Genomic DNA, 21,122 nt, shown 5'->3' on the forward strand with positions numbered 1-21,122 from the left:
CTTCTAAGTATGTGTGCGTTGATTTCATGTCAAATTGGCGCGTTGTGTTTAGAATAGTCGCTATTCGATGCACTACTATTGAAACAATTGAGCACAACCCTGAACAATACACTTCTTGGCTCACAATAACACCTCCAAAAAGTAAATTTGGATATGAATGCATCTTTGGTGATTGTTGCTGTACACTTGCTGCAGCAAAACAAAGCCTTGCAAAGAAAGCACTTTTCTACTGCCTCAGTGCTTACAACTTGGAAATTGTCGATGCAAACTACAGTCCTACAACTAATAAGTTTGATGCTCTGATGTGCACCCTTGCAAGGGAAAGTTATCTAGCCCATAAGGAACGTGTTTTGGGAATCAAAGAAAGTCTAGAACCCTCTTTACTACTTGTAGAGCAGGATTGCCTCACTCCTCGAGGTGTTGCGTTCCAAATACCCTCCACTGTATCTCCTCCACTCCCTCCTAAAAAACGCAAACCACATCCAATAATTGCAAATCCTTCTGTTGTTGCTGCCTCTGGAACTGAGCTCCCACTTGACTTCATGACTATACCAGAGCTTGATACTGTTTTCAAGCGTTCTAAGTTTGTCTAAGATGTATATATGACCTTGCTTTCCTAAATCTTCTTTTGATATGTTTCTTACATCTAAGACTCTTGCTTGCCTATCACCCAGGGTGTCCCTATAGCCAAAATGGCACTACAAGGGTGTCATTAATTACTTTTATGACCTAATTATCATATTATAACTCCCTAATTTTCATAAATTAATAGTTACAAAAAATTGATCGCTATACATGTGATATAGGTACAACACTACACCTAAGGTTCAGCGTTCGATCACAAATACAACCTATTCAACAATAGCATGGGTAACTTGCTTTTACGCTGTCACTTCTCTTGTTCACAGGACCTTTTCTACCTTAATTTGCATATCTCTAAGGTCCCATCTTCATCTTTATGTGTACTAATTGAACCCTGTCATCATAAATGGAAGATAAATTTACAAGTTATTCCCGTGCTAGCAAACGCATGAGAGCTGTTCATGCTCTCTCTCAAATTGGTTCTACTAGGTAATGTCAGATTAGTGAGCTTGTTCTGTTTATGAAAAACCATTGTCAACAAAATTACACCTAGGTGTGCATTCCATAGTTGTACAGGAGAAGGTAGGACTCGACAAGCTAAAGTACCGCGGACAAGGCCTTCCATAACAAGCTGTTAAAGTAAGTATGCGTACATCCCAAAATTAAATTCAATGGACACCCTAAGATGATCTGCTTCTAATTATTGTTGCATAAACATCAGAAGTCCCTGCTGCAGTAATTGGGCAACCATTACCACTAGAACCATTCAAATTGCCTCAACCTCAGTACTGCCCAAAATGTAGTGCTAAAAAATTTGCATATGAATCGTTGCATTTCTGTTGTGGTGATGGAGAAATTGATTTGGTTTCTAATGAATATCCTCCCGAACTTGTAAGGCTTTTCACTTCTATGGAAGAAGATGCCTTACATTTCAGGAAATATGCGCGCATATACAATAATATGTTTGCTTTTAGCTCACTTGGGGGGGGGGCTACGGTGCAGAAACACAAAAAGGAATATATGTCTTTAAATTAGATGGACAATTGTATCACTTTGTACCTAATTTACTGCCTAATGATGAAAATCCTAAGTATTTACAATTATATTTTTATGATGCCCAACATGAAGCTGAATATCGTGCTGGTTGTTTCCCAGAATTAAGACAAGATATAATAGATATCCTCATTAATATCACCCAAAAAAACCCTTATGCCCACTTTTTCCGATCTTTGAAGGAAATCCAAATTAATGAAGACACTGAAATACTTATAAACAAAAATACTGTGCTTGACCAGCGAACTTATAATGCCCCTACATCTGATGAAGTGGCTCGAGCCAGTCTAACGGTCCATATATAGTTGTATCTGGAAGATCTAATACCTCTCATAGGATCATGCACTATTATGGGTGCTATAATCCACTCCAATATCCCCTTTTGTTCCCATGTGGGGATTGTGGGTGGAGCCAAGGACTGAAAAGAATGTCAAATGGAGGTCGGGCCCAAATAGCTACTCAACAAGACCCTGTTGCCTCTTGTGCTGTGCACACTGCTGAGGTCTTGATAATAGAAGAAGCTTCACGTATGCCCTTTCTGTTCTTTATTTCCTTCATTTGTAATGTATCCATGCTAAGTATTAATCAAGTACTGACCTCTGTTATAATTTTTACTAAATAGGTGCGTCTCAAGGCCGATCTAGGCTTCAAAAGCAAATTTCATGCAGAGAATATTATGCGTATAAGCTCCAACATTGACGTGATAACATGCTTCTAAGAGCTGGGAGATGCCTGCAGCAGTATATTGTGGACATGTATGTGAAAATTGAAAACACGCGATTGGATTTTTTCCGCTACAATCAAGAAACCATCAGAGCAGATCTATACCAAGGCATACTTGATACACTGGAAAGCGGAGAAAACAATGCGGCTAATGTTGGCCACAGAGTCATATTGCCACCTTCGTTCCTCGGAGGACCTAGAGACATGAAAAAGTGATATTTAAATGCAATGTCTTTGGTGCAACGCTATGGAAAGCCTGATTTGTTCATCACAATGACATGCAATGTAAATTGGCCAGAGATCAAGAATGAGTTGGCTGTTGGAGAAGAAGCTCAGAATCGCCCAGATTTGGTTGCAAGGATTTTTCGTGCCAAGCTACTAGCATTGAAGAAACATATTATGGAAAAACAAGTGTTCGGAGATGTTGCTGCAATTGTTTATGTTGTTGAATTTCAGAAACGAGGTCTGCCACATGCCCACATGCTCATCATTTTGAAGCCCACTTTCAAGATTAAATGTCCAGCAGACTTTGATAGGTAATCTACTTATATACTAACCTAATAATTGTGATGAGCATTAGTTTAATGATTATTAAATTATGTTGCTTATTTAATACTTCTAAAGAACGTCAATAGAAATGCCTCTCAATAGGATAATTAAATTCGAAAAAGCACATACATACTTAGCTCGTGCTCTTCCTTTGACAAAAACACAAAGAATAACATTTTCCCGATTTCCTTTCATCTTTCATACGTTCACTGCATATTTTGCACAGAAATGCTTCTTAATCAACTGTTTTGTTTCCAATTCTATTAAACATATTAATCCAATAAATGACAAAATCTAATTAATTATGATAAATTCATTTGTGCTGAAATCCCACCACAAGATAATCCTCGCCTTATGAAGAGTATTCTGAAGCACATGATGCATGGTCCGTGTGGCCATCTAAATCCCGAGTGTCCATGTATGAAGCATCTAAAGAGCAAGGGGTCTTGCAAATATGGATATCCAAAACAGTTTCGCAGTGAGACGACAAACAATGGTGATGGTTATCCTATGTACAAGAGACGGGATACTGGTGACAGTGCTTCTATACGCAAAGCAACATTGGATAACAGATGGGTAATACCATATAACCCTTATCTTTCAGCCTTGTTTGATTGTCATTTAAACGTGGAAGTATGCTCGATAATTGAAGCAGTGAAGTACTTATATAAGTACGTTTACAAGGGGCATGACAAGATCTCGTTCAATGTTGTGCGGAAAGGTGGGGTTGACACTATCGATGAGATAGAGCATTACCAATCATGGAGATGGGTTTCTGCTTGTGAAGCTTCATGGCGCATTTTTGGATTTGACCTTTTTGAGATGCACCCACCTGTCATGCCCCTCCCAGTGCATTTACCTAATATGCAAACAGTCCAAGTAAGGCCTCATGAACAACTTGATAGCATTGTTTTGAATGACAAACGCTCTCGAACTCCCCTTACAGCTTTTTTTAAAGCCAATGCCACAATTGAAGGTGCACAAAATTACTTATACGGCGAATTCACAGAGCACTATAGGTGGGATCTTTCTTCAAAGGAATGGGTTAAGAGGAAAAATAAGGTGATTGTCATTGGTAGGCTCACATTTGTAGGTCCAACAGAGGGAGAAAGATATTTTTTGAGACTGTTGCTTCTAAATGTACGAGGGCCACGGTCATTTGAAGACCTTTTAACAGTTGATGGGTATAGATGTGCATCCTTTCAAGAAGCAGCTATTAAGCTCAGGTTGCTAGAAGAAGATGATGCAATTGATAAGTGCTTAGCTGAGGCATGTGAAGTACAAATGCCTCCTGCTATCTGTCGCCTTTTCTCAACTGTCCTGATTTTTTGCCAACCAAGTGACCCAAATGCATTGTGGTTAAAATACTATGCCGCCCTCTCAGAAGATTTTAGCCACAAATTTCCTAATTTCCCAGAGAAGGTTAGGCATCTTACCGCTAGAGCAGTTGAGCAATATTTGGAAGCCATGGGTAAGTCACTTAAAGCATTTGGGTTGGAACACTTACAAGGCCAAGAAGATGATGAGTTGCGGAGGACAAAGGATATTGTCGATGCACTGGATGCACCAATACCGCAAGATTGCATTGATTGTCGTTCAAAACTCAACTCAGCACAACAAAAAGCATTTGATGTAATAATCCACCATGTTAAACAGCGAAAGCCTGGTGCATTCTTCATAGATGGCCCTGGTGGAACAGGCAAAACGTTCTTATACAATGCGCTCTACGCTGAAGTTCGCTTAATGAATCAGATAGTCCTCCCTACTGCCACTTCAGGTATCGCTGCATCTAACATACCTTTTGGAAGAACAGCACATTCTCGGTTCAAAATACCCATTGATTCAGATGCTTCACTAGCATGTGACGTTCCTAAACAGGGTAGCCTAGCTGCATTGATACGGGCAGCAAGTTTGATCATTTGGGACGAAGCTTCAATGGCAAGGAAGGAAAATGTCGAGTCACTAGATATGCTCCTCCGAGACCTGTGTGATGCAACTCTGCCTTTTGGAGGTAAGATCATTGTTTTGGGGGGAGATTTTCGGCAAGTATTGCCCGTTGTGCCCGGCAAATCACAAAGAGAAGCTGTTAATGCTAGCTTAGTGAGTTCAGTGCTTTGGCCTAAACTTATCAAATTTAGGCTCACAGAGAACATTCGAGCTAGAGAAGACCCTACATTTTCATCGTTCCTCCTTTCACTAGGGAATGGAGAACTGCAAACTGAAGAAAATGGATTCGTTCTGCTGCCATCTGAAATTGTTACCAACCCCGGGGAAAATGAAGATCCTATAAATGAGATAACCTCATTGGCGTTACCTGAACTTGATATGAACGAATTCACAATAGATATATTCACAACAAGGGCAATATTAACTCCCATGAATGATGATGTCGATTCAATTAATTCAGTCCTTATAGAGAAGTTCCCTGGACAAGCTGTCATTTATAAGAGCTTTGATACAATTTTTGATGATAATTGTGCAATATATCCTACTGAATTTATAAACAAGCTTTGTCTTGGTGGAATGAGCCCACGTGAACTTGTGTTGAAGGAAAATTGCCCTGTCATATTACTCCGTAATATCTTGCCTTCTGCTGGGTTATGCAATGGAACACGTCTTATATGCAAACGTTTCTTCCCCAACATAATTGAATGTGTTATAACAACCGGCCACCACAAAGGAGAACACGTCCTTATACCATGGATTAAATTGCGGCCAGCCGTCTCAACAAACTATCCATTCCAATTTCAAAGGAAACAATTTCCTATCAAACTCAGCTTTGCAATGACAATTAACTAGTCCCAAGGGCAAACACTATCACAAGTTGTCGTCTATCTCCCTCGACCATGTTTTTCCCATGGCCAACTATATGTTGCACTGTCACGCGCTAGGCGAGCGGCCAACGTTAAGGTCATATCAAAAACTGATCCACAACATCATTTTCAGACCTATGTAAAAAAACATGATATCCTATGACATTCTCAAAATGGCTGGCATTATATGATGTTCAACATCTACAGGTATGTCCTCTCTTAAATCATGTTTACAAAGTTCTGCATTATGATTATATTCAATAACTGCTCAAATGTAACCTGCATTAAGTCTTGGATAGTCTCTCGAGATTAACAACCAACTAGGAATTTCACACAGCTTCCATAATTTAATCTGGAAACTAAACAAACTTAAGGGTACATGGTCAGTCAAATGCTTACTTGCCTTTGTGGTTTTTGCAGATGTCACCACGCATCAACGACACTCATAGGCTCACTAAAATGATAACGGGTCTGCTTTTCGTACATTTCCTATGTAATGCTAGATGTGGTTGTACATGCACCTTTTGATATTGTTATCATCATTACTTTTGTTATAGTAGACGAACTATTAATCTGTGCTGTAGCTTATGCAACCACAAAGAACAAAATACAAGATACTTTGCATTGTTTTTGCCATGGTATTGATACATGTGTCATAGTTTTATTAACTACCTCTATTTTTAAGGTTATAACCCGTTCCACCCATGTTCCTGTGCGCTAACTCACAGCAAAAATTATGTAACGTCCCCTTATCTCAAATGAAAATGGGTTATTCTATACCTAACTGGTCTAGGTGCAACTGAACTATGCAGGCACACAAAATAAACACATTACATAAAATGTTCCTTAGAATAGATTCACACAAAGGTCAGTCATTTGGATAGTTAACTAAGATAAGTAGCTTATTAATCGACTTCCTTTTACTGTTTACTGCCTTTTGATTTTCTCAGTTTAGGCTACGTATGTGAGCAATGTATATCCAAAAGCTGGCTTCCGCTTTTCTCAATTGCTCAAAAAATCACAAATTCCAGGTATCTTTGAATCATTCTTGCTTTCACTTGTTCATGTTAAGCCTTTATTTATTGTATCTTGATTATTTTTTCCAGTTGACAAAAGCCTAAAAAATTGAGAAGAATGCCATATAAAGATAAAAAGTGAATTGCGAAAAAAAAGTAAGGCCAATTTCTCACTCTTTTGAATTGTGATTGTTTTGGTTGTGGTTGTTATGGATTTTGTTCCTAAATCTAGGTTCATTATTGTAGCCTATGGTTTATTTTATGTTTTGATTTGTTTCAATGTTTCAATTTATATTATTAATGTTATATATCATTGCTTTTCAAGTTGTGCTTGTTAATAAGTTGAATTATATGAATTCTAAACAGCTAAAATGTTGTCATAATTTATTTAAGTGCACAATAAGATTATTTATGTGCACAATAAGATAAAATCTTCTGTTTTAAGGTCACAATCTCCTAATAACTGACTAAAACAAGCATGCCTCTCCTTAGTTTATAATGTTCTTACTTAAGAGTTTAAATTTCTTCTGCCATATAAATTAACAACTTATAACAACAGTAGAAAATATACACATATAAATTAACAAGCTATGATAGATGGTCTGGATTATGAACATTAAATGGGTGCAATTTTAAAGCATAAACATATTATTTTATTTACCTTCACAGTTATGTACTTTCCATGGTCCTAAAACTAACTCCCACTACCCCTAGAAATCCGGATAGTCCTTCAGAAGAAGAAATCCAGAAAAATCTTTCAAGGACAGTCACATGGAAATATCTAAGAGGTTGATTGACTAGCCTACTAACTATGGTATGGTTGTAGCAGGTAAAGAGTATGCTTATCCTTTTTTTCCAGCTTTACAAGTACTCAACAAACTGTTCATGTACTATTCTTTGTTGCATTGTGACCCACTAAATCTAGCTGTTTTAATACCACAACTTAGCCTGTACAAACATATCTACAGCTTGGAGAAGCTTTTATCACCCTTGAAGTTGAACTTCTCCATCCTTAAACAACATTAGAGGCTGCTCAAAGGCTTCTATTTTGTCCACCAAACTCATCCTATCTGACAGTTACACGAGCTCAAAAGATATATTCACTTACATTCTTCTTCTTTGCCTCCCTTTTTGTAGATATGCTCAAATTTTGTATGTTTGTTTGCTGCACACATCCTTCGCATCACAGCATAGAATCTATTCAATGCCCTCATGATCTTGCTTTGAGTACAATAGCAAATAATATGCCTTGCATCTAATGCACAGGTTGCCTAAAATATATTCACAACTGACAGCTTAGATAATCTTTGATACCTCCATCCTGTGCTTTGCTTTCAAACTTCTTATTGTAGTGATACATGCTATAGTTAATTACTACATGTTATTGTTAACTGTTAAAAGTTCACTCTCTCTTTTCATGTATAAAAAAAACTAAAACAAAGTTATCAAGAACCTTGAACAACTACTGTAAGATTAACAAAATTAAAATGGTTTAAAGGTAATTAAACACTTTTGCAGCATCAACATTATTTTTCAGCATTTTAAATATTGGTTACTATATCAATATAGACACTGATGTTACTCTTATAAATATATCTACCAGATGTCTGGGTGATAAATGATAGTTACGCTTCATAATCTCACTAATACAAAACTCACAGTTTAAAACTATATGAGGTAATTATTCTAAATGGTACAATGATTAAATAGTAGATTAATTAGCTAATAAATGTATTATGCCTTTCACTAGACCTATTTCATACTTAGTATTCAATCAACATTCTCTTGAAAGATAGCCTTGCAAATAATACTCAAATCCCCCCCCTAATACTATATTCACTCTTTACGTGTTCATTTTATTAGGAATTACAAGATGAAGCCTGAACGTGTTTATTTAGATGAACTAAACAATAGCAGCAAGGCTTACAAAGTATAAGTCAAGGTAATTGAAAAAGGTCGGGCTAAGGTTTCTCCTAAAAAAGGCATACTCTACCAAAATCTTGTTCTAGAAGATGATAAGGTATTGACCATCTTACTTCTTTGTTATCTTTCTTATCCAATAACGCACAACCATTCATTTTGATTACTCATTGATATCATCCACCCCGAGTTTAATTCATAGTAATTCCCACTTAGCAAATGTCACAATATCATTATTTGTAGCATGCCTTATTCAAAAGGAACACTTAAACTTACCTATACATATAAATCTGATAATACATAAGCACCTTTAGAGGGTCATCTTCTGTGGCAAATACATCAGGTATTACACAACAAAATGTAATGTTCCCTTTGAAGCAAAACCCTTTAACATGCGAAACTAAGCAATTGCACTTTTGTTCACAGGGAAATTGAATGAGAGGAGCACTTTTTGGAGATCAGGTGGAAGGCTACAAAGAAGCTTTTGTGTACAAGGGGGAGTACGAAATAGCTAACGCTCTAATAAAACCCGTAGAAGAGCAATTCAAATCCTCCTCCTCTGAACTTGATTACCAAATGAGCTTTGGAAGACAGACAGTAATTCAACCAACAAATACTAAAGCTAATCCTGTTCTGCTAGAGTACCAGACCATATCTTCGATTCCAAAAACCTGTGATCCTTCTGAAAAATTTGGTAAGTCTTGCATACAGTTGTTGTTGATAGTATCTAGAATACATCTATGCTTTTCTTGACACACCCAGCCTGACCTTTACACGTCATTGTTTAGATATCCTTGGTGTGGTGCTTTATGTTGAAGAAGAAGCAAGGACTATTTCAACGGCCCAAGGACGTGATAATCTTGTCCGCGAGATTATTATAACTGACCACAGGTAAAATAACCAATATATTTATCCTTCCTTAATCGTCCACAACCTCATTATGCTAATCCTTACCTGGTGGCCATACCGCTTTCTCAGCACTCAACAACCACTTATTATTTCTGCTTGGAATGATCTTGCCGGGCCAGATTGTGATCGCCTCTCAACTTGGGCTGCAAAATTCAATATAATTCGATTCACAGCCTTAAAAGTCACATCTCATAAAGGTTGTGCGTTACATATTAATAAAATAGCAATCACTTATTAACGGCCTTAAAGCTAAGTTTGACAAATCATGGATTCAAAAGAAGTTCATCAATCATTTATTAACTAACATACCATTTGCTATAGGATTACCACTTGCATCAACCATGTCTACTACAATAATTCATGAGCCAAATGGAGACAGAGCAGCTGCCCTTGCAGAATGGTAATCGATATCCGTGTTTCGTGAAGCCATCCTTTTATCAAAATGTCCAAAAAACTCCCTCTATTCAGATTTAATATTGTTTCAGTTTAAGGTGTTTTGTTAAATGATTTGGTGATGTTGTTGCGTCTAATTGTGTTGTTCTAAAGGTCTATTGGTTCCTCATAACTAATTACATGCAGAAAAGACAGACTTCTTTAGTATTCATGTGACAGACCACTTTGGTATATCAATATAAATACATGGCTAAGAAAAAGAATGAATGAATGTAGTACTCTAACTTGTCTATGCTTTTTAGGGCATTGCGCCACAGGGACACCCTGGCAGATAGGCAAGCAAGAGTCTTAGATGTAAGGAACACATCAAAAGAAAGGCAGGTCATGACAATCTGTGCACTAAAGGAAAAAAAGGTCAGATATATTACTTACCACATTAGTAATTTATTATTGGATAGCATCATAACATAATATAATAGCCTTAAAATATGAATCTTTCTGCCTCAACAATGTAAATTGAAATTTGTGAACTATCTTGTGTTGAATTTGCAATTAGATGCAGTTATAAGAAAGAAGTATATATTAGTTGTTCTTGAGGTTGTGTATTGATGGGTGCGCCTGAGTTTGAAGTGATATTTTCTGATACAACTGACTATAGATGTCATACTTGTTACTTGCAAACCTAGATGTGTGTATGCATATGTCTGTTTAAATGTTGAGATTTATGTTGTTCCTTATCAAGATCAGTTTATTGACCAGAATTTCAGGCAAAGCAGTATCCTGTCCTTGACTTTAGGGTTTCGTGAGATTTAGACTTAATCAGTCACAGTCACAACTATAAGTCTATAACTAGGATAATTAACCAAAAAACATCAGCAAGGGGAGGTCAAGTTTCAAAACCACATCTTAACTTTAAATAATTAGAATACCATAATCACACCACGCTTAATTGGCTTAATTAAAATATCTTAACTAGACAACATGTACCCAACCCCACCTACATTCTCTTATATGTCCTCTCCCCCTTCCCCTCAACGGTACCAGATATGTCCTCTCCTCCTTTCATGCCATCTCCATCATCAGCTTAATTCAAAATTTCTCTCCCCTGCAATTTTTACATTTTTTAAAGTAGTCTTCATTAGGGATTTCTATAGTTATTTGGATGATTAATGTTAAGGGGTGGATCTAAAAATGTCACTGAACACTTAGGCGTGGTTTCAAATTATTATTTTTAGTTTGGTATGTTTTGAGAATTTGACATTCACTTGAGTGTGCTTTTTGGTTATTCATTCAATAACCATATTCTGGAAAATGTGGACGTCTGGAGAGATTGGGAGTCTCACTGTACTTGCAAGATATTGCTTCGCTGTGGCTTTTCTCTAAGATAATCGTGACGTTATCTCATGGAATACTATGATTATATCTAAATATGCCTGATTTTCAAAATATTGCTTCAATGTGGCTTCTCTCTAATGAATGTTATGTCATCCGGAATTAAATCTATAGTTCTTAGTTCATCAAATAAAGCATGAATACATATTCATTAGAACATTACAGATTGAAGTTGTAGTCCGGAAATTCTTGACATTACAGATATTGCTTCAATGTAGCTTCTCTCTAACATAAAAATGACCGGCATGTTGTAGTTCAAAAACAATGCATAATAGGAATACTTAATTAATTTCAATACCCATTCTTAACATGGTTATGTGTGTCATTTAAATTAGGATGTTAACACACTTCAAGACGAACGACAATTCTTGAGAGTGGTTGTCCCCGAACCTAGCTTTGAAAAATTGCACGCATACCTTGGTTGCTCTAACTGCAACAAGCGAACCGATGTGCCAGCAGGGGAGACACACACATGCCTTAATTATGGACAGGAAAATGTCATCTCCATCCCTAGGTAAGTTCTACTCTAAACACAAACTACCAACTACTCCTACTACATGTTTCTTCAACATTTTAAAATGTAAATGGTGTATGTAGAGTTACTTTCAACTGCGACGTCTCTGATGGAAACGCCACGCTCCCAGTCACAATATTCAGCAAGGATTTGAAAAAGCTTTTCAAATTACCGGTTGAAGACATCTTTCGGATGAGGCATTCTGTATGTAATTTCCAGTTATTTTGTTAGTTATGTTCATACAAGTTCCAGTATAATATGTATGCTTTCCCTTGGTTATACACAACCTGTTAATTATGCCTCAATTAGCTTACCCATATAGCATACAAAACTAATAAGACTATAAGCTTATGTTGCATATACCTACAAACGTGCCAAAAAAACAACAAACTAAATAGGTACATGCTTCCAAATATACACATGTTCATTCTTAGGATTAAACACACCTTTAATATCAAATAAGTAGATGCTTTCAAATATGCATAACCTAACATAACTATTGTCAAATTGACAGGATGATCTTGAAACTTTCTCAGCTATCCAAAAACTCCTGCAAGTCTCTTTCTTAATTGAAGTGGGCCCAAAAACAACCCTCTCCTTGAACAATGTGTTGCAGTGGATTCTCAAAAGAGTTGTGCCTGAAGATGAAGCTGATGAGGTCAACCTGAAACCGAAGCCTATCACACAGCCCATGTATTACCACAGTGTTAAGCCTGATGAATCAAATCCAAAACAGAAGCTTCTTGGCAAATCCACAGATCATAACACAGAGGGAGCTAAGAATCCTACACATGAAGCTGCTCATGTATTTGTTGATGAAGATGTTCTTGGGTCCACCAACTAATCACTATATCAGCCACCTAGAACCCCTTTTTGCTTGCTAGCATAGACAAATGCTACATGTTTATAACTTACCCTGGGACCTAATCATGCTTCTTACTAATTACTCGCTTTTGCATATAGGCATAAATGATCTCCTGTAATATACATGCCAAAGACCTAAGGAATCTTGCATTAGGCCCAGTGATCTCCACATCTTTTGTATTGTCCAAGCTAATGACAATATGTTTGCTCAAATCATGTTCCAATAAGAACAAGAGCCTTTTGTATAGTACATAACATGGAGTCAAACATGTGTTTTAAGAACTCTGTGAAGTAATGTGAGACATTTACTATCTATTCTATCTTGTTCCATCTTCTATCTTCACAGTAATCATTACCTAACTATGTGGATAAATTAACAAAAGTGGTTACTTTTTCATTGAACTATCAAACAAAGTGTCAAAAGAAACTATTTATACAAATTATTATCTATTACGGGCACACTATTATCTATTACGGGCCGATTCTCTTCAACATAAAACAACTAAACTCAATTGAATTAAACTAAACTAAACTGAACTAAACTATACTAGACTAAACTAAACTGTACTAAACTTAACTAGACTAAACTAAACTAAACTAAGGGCATGCTCTTTTCAGCATAAAACAACTGAACTGAACTAAACTAAACTTATGGGAGTTGAACTAAACTAAACTCAACTGAACTTATTAAAGCGAAACTTAACTGAACTGATTAATAATAATAATAATAATAATAATAATAATAATAATAATAATAATCATAATAATAATAATAACAACAATAATAATAACCTAGACAAGTCAGTGCATAAATGTACCTCCACAAACACATAGGAGAAATTGACAGAAGTGTCAAAAGAAACTATTTATAATAATTGACAACTTCAAAAGACCTAAAATACAAAAGAGTGCTTATTTGCAAATTGAATTAATTTACTATATTATTACTTGCAAACGCCTATTTAGAATAACTTAATTTTATAAACTATAACTACACATTCATATTCGCAACTCAACATTCATATTTACAAATAACAATAATAATAATAATAATAATAATAATAATAATAATAATAATAATAATAATAATAATAATAATAATAATAATAATAATAATAATAATAATAATAATAATAATAATAATAATAATAATAATAATAATAATAATAATAATAATAATAATAATAATAATAATAATAAATATCTAGACAAGTCAATACATAAACTGGTTCATAATCCTTTCATTCTAACTTGTCACTGTTATACCAAACACTTTTCTTTAAAACCCAATTTAAAACCGAAATCCCTTGAAGTTGAAACCCTCATCTCCAAACCCTTTCCTTCTTCTCCCTTCATTTTCTTCACCTTCCTTCCATACTTCTTTTTCCAAAAATCCTCCACCAAAAATGGCATCTTTCATAAACATAGATCCACTCAGGAAAGCAGCCACTGCTGCTGAAACAAAAGAAGAAGCTCACCTCTGCAGACTTCTTGCGAATGCAATCTGCGACGGCACCCCTTATGCCTGGAAACTGTTCTACTCCGGCGAAGCAGGTGAACAACTAAGCAAGAAATCGCTCGAAGCATTGCAAGAAGTAATGGAAGAAGCTGAAAGAAAATTCTCTGTTCCTCCTTGTAGGTCCCCTTTACCCCGCCTCGCAAAAACAAATTCTACCACCCAAAAACCAACACAGGGCATTAGCTTCGTGAACCGAATTCTGAAAAAGGGAAAGAGAAAGTGCAAAAAACAACACCCATAGGAAAGGGGAAAGCAAAAATGTTTGAAATGCCGATACCAAGCACAGTAAATCCAGTTAAAAAGGAGAAATTGCAATCGGGAAGCCGACACACTAGGAGTGGTTCATCTAAGGAACCAAGCAAACCGTTTGATATGTATATTGAGGGTAGTGATGGGGAATTACATCCTTGCTATCCTAGCAATTACTATTCCGACAATTCCTATTACACCGAATACTCTACTGACGAAGACTCCGATGATGAAGACCCTGATGATCAAGACTCTGACGACATGCCCTGCTTTCTTGTATACAAAAAGGCAAATTAGCCTTAGGTATGAGTATAATCCCATATAGTAAATACATTTATGCTTGAGTTTCAACTATTTAGCATATTTAACAGTTGATCTTTGTGTGACTTTTGTTGCTCTTTGGTACTCAGTAGGTATTGGTTAGTTGCAGATGCTTGCTATTTGTGTATGCAATAATTGTTACAGTTATTTGCTATTTGCTATTTGTGCATAAGACTTTGATCAATTACAGTTTCGTTAGCTACCAATAATACCTTGCACTTCAAAATGATATATAAATAATCAGGATTGTAGCCGAATTTATCAATTAAGCATCCTTCTTAAAGGTGTTTATTGTGTTTGGAATTACAAAAAACTTATTTCCTATTCTTGTCTTACTACTAGACTATTGTTCTTGTCTACATGTGTGAGATAATCATTTTTGGTGTCTTATAACTTTAAGGTGTAATTACATTTTAATCACATGTTAAGCACATTTTAAGCTCAAAGCACAGGGGTTTTAAGTTACCCCTAGCTTCACTTTTCCTGTAGTTGAAGAAACGGGCAAAGTGGGAGTTTTGCAAAGTTGAATGTCAAATTGTAATGTATAAATAACCAAGTAGGATGTAGACGATAAACATTGAAATGGAGAGTAGTAGTGTGTGATCATTCAGAAAAATAACAAGCTTCTTACAAAGTACGCTATCCAAATCAAAAAAGCTAAGCATTCCTATTTGATTTGTTTCATATGCTAAGCTTAACTTCAGCTTGTCAAGGTCCATCAGTCTCTTAGCAAGGGGCACAGCGGCCAAGCCAGCTGAATTAATTACAAGCTCAGGAAGAAGCTTAACTTCAGCTTGTAGTGTAATTCCCTCATTAAAGTTCTCTAAACTCTGGCTTCCCGTCACAAAAAAGCTCAATTTGGTTTCCTTTTATGTTGCCCCCAAGGACAGTGGTGTTGTAGGAAAATATTGGCCCATAATTTTCAGCTTCTCCCTAAACTCAATTTCCCAAAAATGTCCTGTCATATTACAATCATTACTTCAAAGATACAGAGTAGATAGAAATTTAACAAGCTTGTGATATCCCACTATAAGATCATTCAAACACCTACCAGTAAAGAGTACATCAGTGAATGGGTATCAACAATTCCTGAAAGAGGTGAAAATAGGGCTTTGACACATTGCAGTTCTGGTTCCATCCTCATAGAATATGACACAGAATATGATTATCCTTTGATTGTTCATTCTTTTATTTCCCTTCACTTTCATCTCTTGGTGTCTGTCATTTCTTGTTACATAACATTTCTGCTTTTTATAATCACTCCAAGTTGTTCTACTTCATTAGTCATATCTGCTTACTAATTGTCTATATCTTCTTGTAGCTTTCAAACTAACCCCAATAGTAGGCATTCAACAAAGAAGAACGAAAGATCGTCAACTTCTCCAACATGCTGAACATGAGCATTATTTCCTTTTTTTGCTTTTTGGGGGGACTATGAAGACAAATGTATAGTTCTTAATTTAGTATGGAAATATGTATGCAATTGCTAGGTGAAAGTGCATTGTTTTTTGGGCAAACAATATAACACTCAGATGTAGGAAGAGGAGAAGTTGGAAATCGTTTTGCTGGTTTGTAAATAATTATGTAAATGATTGCCTCTAAAACTAAGGCTTATTAACTATGCAGACAAAAAAATCCCAATGTAGCTTTTTCAATTTCCCAATTATTACAAAAACAAAACCGTAAATGCCACGTTTTACCGTGCCTTTAATCGGTTCGATAGTCGTACTATAAAACCTTTTACAATAACAACAATTCTAAACTGTATGAACCATTTTTTCAGTTGTTTTCTTTACGCACACCACTACCTAATGTTTACCGTTTAGTTGAACGTTGGTATGGTTGCTACCTTGGGGGGCCGCGCGCGATAGCGCGCGGACCAACAACTAGTACATACATATATACATATATAAATCTAGAATTTTTACTAAAAGATAAGTATTCAAAAAATCTAATCATTTTCCAAACCCAACTCAAGTTATATTTTCAGAATTTTCTTTTCTCTATATGTTTTTTTGGACGAAAAATCTGATTTACTAAAAATATGATTTCGAAAATTTTATTTTTTTAGGATAAAATATTGGTTTAATAAAAAATCAAGTTTCCATACTAAAAATCTTATTCATTACTATTATATATTATTTTTTTCATGTTTTTATATTTATAAAATCTTATTATAACAAAATAAATTTTTATAAAATAGTTATAAAAATTTGGGATATTACACAACCTCCCGTAGTATGTACTACGAGGATAAGCAGATACCGGACATAAACCATATGGTAACCAATCAGCCTGCATGGAATTCATCTGATCCAATGCCTATCGAGTACTCAGTAGACGGTCAATCCCCTTGTTCTCATGCTGAACCTCCCAACATAGTGCCGAAGCAGATCCTATAGGAACCATCCTCCGAGCGCGGTTCGGCAGGAACATGGGAAAAATACTCATAAATCTATGCCTGCAATAGTGTGAGGCAACCACATATCTGTGCTGAATCAGCACGACTAGCTATGCCAAACTACATGTATAAATAGGCTAGTGTAGCCGCACCCTAAGAATACCGACTCACATCCTTTGGGGAACAAGACAAAAACGCTAGTGGGCAAGAACGGACTCAGTTACCACTCTTATCAATGAATATAGTGGCACCAAGGAAGGTCAACATATAACCTCGAAACTGGTGGGTCGGACTTCGATCGGGAGTAGAATATCTCTATATCAAAGAATCAATGAACACACCACCACCGGACCAATGCGCCTTCAAAAAGGCGCTCTTCTCCATCCCAAATAGCTTTGCACATGAACTCTTTACGTCATCCCATGTAACAAAGTTACCTGTAATCTCTCCGAAAGGGAGGTGGAAAGAGTTTGTATCTGATGGGATATGGAGGATAGAACTCACATCGTGGAGCAAGATACTCATCTCTCCGAAAGGGAGGTGGAAAGAGTTTGTATCTCCGATTGTCACCTCCCGATAAACGCACACATCAATGGCTGATCCAAATGATCAAACATAATATCAGGCAAGTGACTCAATCTAGTAACCTATATCATGCCCAGAACATCAGTTGTCATACTAGAGTACCATACCTGAAGTTTGTTGCACGTCTTCTCCTGGTTATGACACTTCAACATAGTCCTCTCGTCCTCTCCAGCCAAAACGCGTGCCGCTACATGGCCTCCATACTCCGTACGACACAACCGTCCACCAGCCCACCTGGCCTAGCGTCACGTACTAGCCATGAAGTGTCATCCTCCGTCACCTTCCTCTTGATCGCCCTACTACTCCAGGATCCCTCGGCATTACACGATGCTCCATCCAAAGAACGTGCAAAACGAGCACGAGAGATATGTGGTTTGAAGCACCTTCCTCTGGTCCCGTTGATGGATGCTCCAACTAACTATCGTAATAAGCACTCGCCTTTTCCTCGTTCCCCGTCATCGAATTGCATGTCTAAGGTGAGTGAGGTCTCCATGCCTCAATATCCATAATGGTAGTAGGAAATTGATATGAATCCGGTTAGGGATCCTAGCTTAAGTTTTCACAAGCTTCACTCACTTATGATTGCTTAAGGATTCTAAAACAAATTAAAGGCTTCACTCACCTTAAATATGATTTAGGAAGGGGTTTAGATTGATTAGTTTGGCTTCACTCACCAACTAAAACAACCTAGCTTAAACTAAGCTTCACTCACTTAGATTAAGGGTTTTATGTTTAATTTTACTCCTTAAACACCAGAAAATCTTGGATAAATACCTCCAAATTTAAATAAGCAACAATCTCACTTTTCATTCATCAAAAACATATCCTTTTACAAGTGAATACCTTAAGGGTATTTATAAAGTTTCTAAACTTACTAAACTAATAAACAAATCTAGAAAATTACAAAATATCTTCCTAAAGCTAGCTGAAATCAACACACTTGCTAGCTTCCTTTCTTCACTTGGACGTGGGGTAAAAAGGAGGGAACCAATAGGAACCTTTCCTGTACATGAAGAAATATCAAACTAAGAAAAGAGATCATTGCTTTGCTACAAAATACACTTGCACAAATCAGCACAAAGGGGCTGATATTACACACCTATTTAGGAAGCTTTGTGTGTTTAGGCGAATAGGAAGCTTTCCTAGCTAGGAAGGAAATCTTGTCATTGGCTCCATTTCTGCAAGTAGCCTTAAGCACCTCCATGAATAAGCTAGGAGCTTGCGTCATCACATTTTGCACATCCCATTACATCCTAAACTAAGCAAAATAAAACCAGTTGTGCAAAACCGAAAATTATAAAAACTGATTTAGGAGCTAAGTAAATAATAAAAATAATTAGTGCAAGTAAAGCATGTCTAAAACTAAATTAAAACTAATTAGCATCAAGCACCTCAAGCACCTCAAGCACCTCAAGCACACACCTCACCACCATTCGTAGGCAGCTGCTTGCTTGATCTACTTAGCTTCTTCATCATTTGTCATAATCAGTGAAATGACGCCTCAATTGAAAGGCTACTGCAACTTCGTTTCTTCATGGACTCTCACCAAATTTGGTAGGATGAAACTTCAAGATGTTAGCAATCCAACAAAAAATGAATCTCTGGGAAATGATTTGTATATTGCTCACAATAACCAAAACAATTTCGCTGCTCCAGAATCTCCGGATGAATGTGAACGTCTTCACTTCTATTCTACTTATTACAAAATGAAGCTCATACTCTTAATTAACTTACAATAATTAAGATTAAGATGAACAAAATATAGATATCAATTTTAAAAAAAAATAACTGAAAGAAACAAAATGGGATGCGAATCCAATATGCATCATTAATGCAACCGACAAAGGAGTAGTTTCCGGTACTTCCTCTGTTTATGCGTCTTATAAAGACTCGGTGCTCCCAAAAAGCAACTCTCTAGCAATCCTCTAAGAGATTGTCACTCCTCTATCATGAGGATGACGATGACCCGATACTGTAGGCAAAGACTTTGCTTTACCCTTGTCTCGCCCACTCATCTTTAATTAAACATATAAAATTTAATTAATATTAATAATGTAATAATATGAGAAATCAACTATATCCAATAATTTAATATGTTCTCAAATATATGATTATTTTTCTAAAGTTCATTAATTATCTTTTCTATTATATTTCATTAATTTTCCGCAATAACACATTTTTCTACTTTAATACACCATAATTAACAAAAATTTATAATTATTATTTTTCTAAACTAAACAAATTCAAATATAAAACATAAAAATAGAACATATTAAAAATCAAGTAAAATTAAGCACCTAAAACTAAAAAAGGGTTCAAGAGCTTAAATTAGGCGCTTAAACCACTGGTTAAGCACCTTACTTAGGCGCTTGCACCACAGGTTAAGCGCCTAATTTAGGCGCTTGCACCAAAGGTTAGGCGTCTAATTGTACCTTTGGTGAAGCGCCTATTTTAGGCGCCTTTACCACATGCGGGGTGTCTAAAATAGGCGCCTGACCTCTTGTGCAAGCGTTTAATTTAGACGCTCCACCAGTAGGCGAAGCGCCTAAATTAGACGCCTGACCTATGGTACAAGAGCCTAATTTGAGCGCCCACCTCCAGATTCGAATTTCAAATCAAAATTTTCATTTTCATCAATACACATTGCAATGCTAGTCTAACATATGCAATTCTAACAAGAAATTTACAATATTCGAATCAAATACGTGATTCTACACACGCGTTTTTTTTAAAAAAAAAATCTATAAATTTGGGTGGGCGTCTGAAATAGGCAACCCACCATTGGTATAGCAGGCGCCTAAGTTTGGCGTTCCACCAATGGTGGAGGCATCCTCATCAGGCGCCTATGCCTATGGTGGAGCTTCTATTTCAGACGCCTGAATATTATACTGCATTTTCTATACTAACCTTAGTCGTCGGATATCCTGGTTAGCCGAGGTCTCTCAGGAGTTACCATCGCTGAAAAGTCTGCCGCCGTGGAGATGGTAGTTGGCCGAGGTATCGCCAGAGTTCTTGACGCCGGAGATCTTGATTGGAAATCCTTGTTGATGAGAGAGATGGAGTAAGAGAGTGAAAGAGAGTGGAGATGGAGTAAGAGAGTGAGGGAGGGTGAAGAGAGTGAAAGAGAGTGGGAGAGTGAAAGTATTGGAATACAAATAAATATATATGTATTTATACAGAGAGTTAGTAGAAAATTTGAGGACGACATTTAGCAAACCAGTTTTTTAAAAAGAACGATTGTTCAGCTATTGCAAGTATCAATTTAATTGCAACGGCTAGGGCCAACACATTGCAATAACTACTGTATTAGTGGTGGATG

At 36.5% G+C, this 21,122-nt stretch overlaps 2 protein-coding genes across 2 annotated transcripts; both read left to right on the top strand.

Annotated features, from left to right (window-relative positions):
* Positions 1-3,285: 3,285 nt before the first annotated feature.
* LOC104901629 (uncharacterized) lies at positions 3,286-5,706 on the top strand. The gene has a single exon (XM_010689219.2). It carries the CDS (start codon positions 3,286-3,288, stop codon positions 5,704-5,706), a length of 2,421 nt encoding a protein of 806 aa, XP_010687521.1.
* A 3,890-nt stretch (positions 5,707-9,596) lies between these two features.
* On the top strand, positions 9,597-11,868 carry LOC125492773 (uncharacterized). Its single transcript, XM_057391552.1, has 4 exons — positions 9,597-9,762; positions 9,887-9,965; positions 10,261-10,372; positions 11,686-11,868. Exons 1-4 carry the CDS (start codon positions 9,597-9,599, stop codon positions 11,866-11,868), a joined length of 540 nt encoding a protein of 179 aa, XP_057247535.1.
* The last annotated feature ends 9,254 nt before the right edge of the window (positions 11,869-21,122 follow it).

Source organism: Beta vulgaris, chromosome 8 (assembly GCF_026745355.1).
Source record: "Beta vulgaris subsp. vulgaris cultivar EL10 chromosome 8, EL10.2, whole genome shotgun sequence".
Classification (NCBI taxonomy): Eukaryota; Viridiplantae; Streptophyta; class Magnoliopsida; order Caryophyllales; family Amaranthaceae; genus Beta; species Beta vulgaris.

Bases quoted from the DNA above. Each gene is read 5' to 3' on its own strand.
- LOC104901629 (XM_010689219.2), top strand. From the start codon at position 3,286: ATGCATGGTCCGTGTGGCCATCTAAATCCCGAGTGTCCATGTATGAAG.
- LOC125492773 (XM_057391552.1), top strand. From the start codon at position 9,597: ATGCTAATCCTTACCTGGTGGCCATACCGCTTTCTCAGCACTCAACAA. The intron at 9,763-9,886 runs GTTGTGCGTTAC...CATTTGCTATAG, and splicing joins AAAAGTCACATCTCATAAAG to GATTACCACTTGCATCAACC. The intron at 9,966-10,260 runs GTAATCGATATC...TATGCTTTTTAG, and splicing joins GCAGCTGCCCTTGCAGAATG to GGCATTGCGCCACAGGGACA.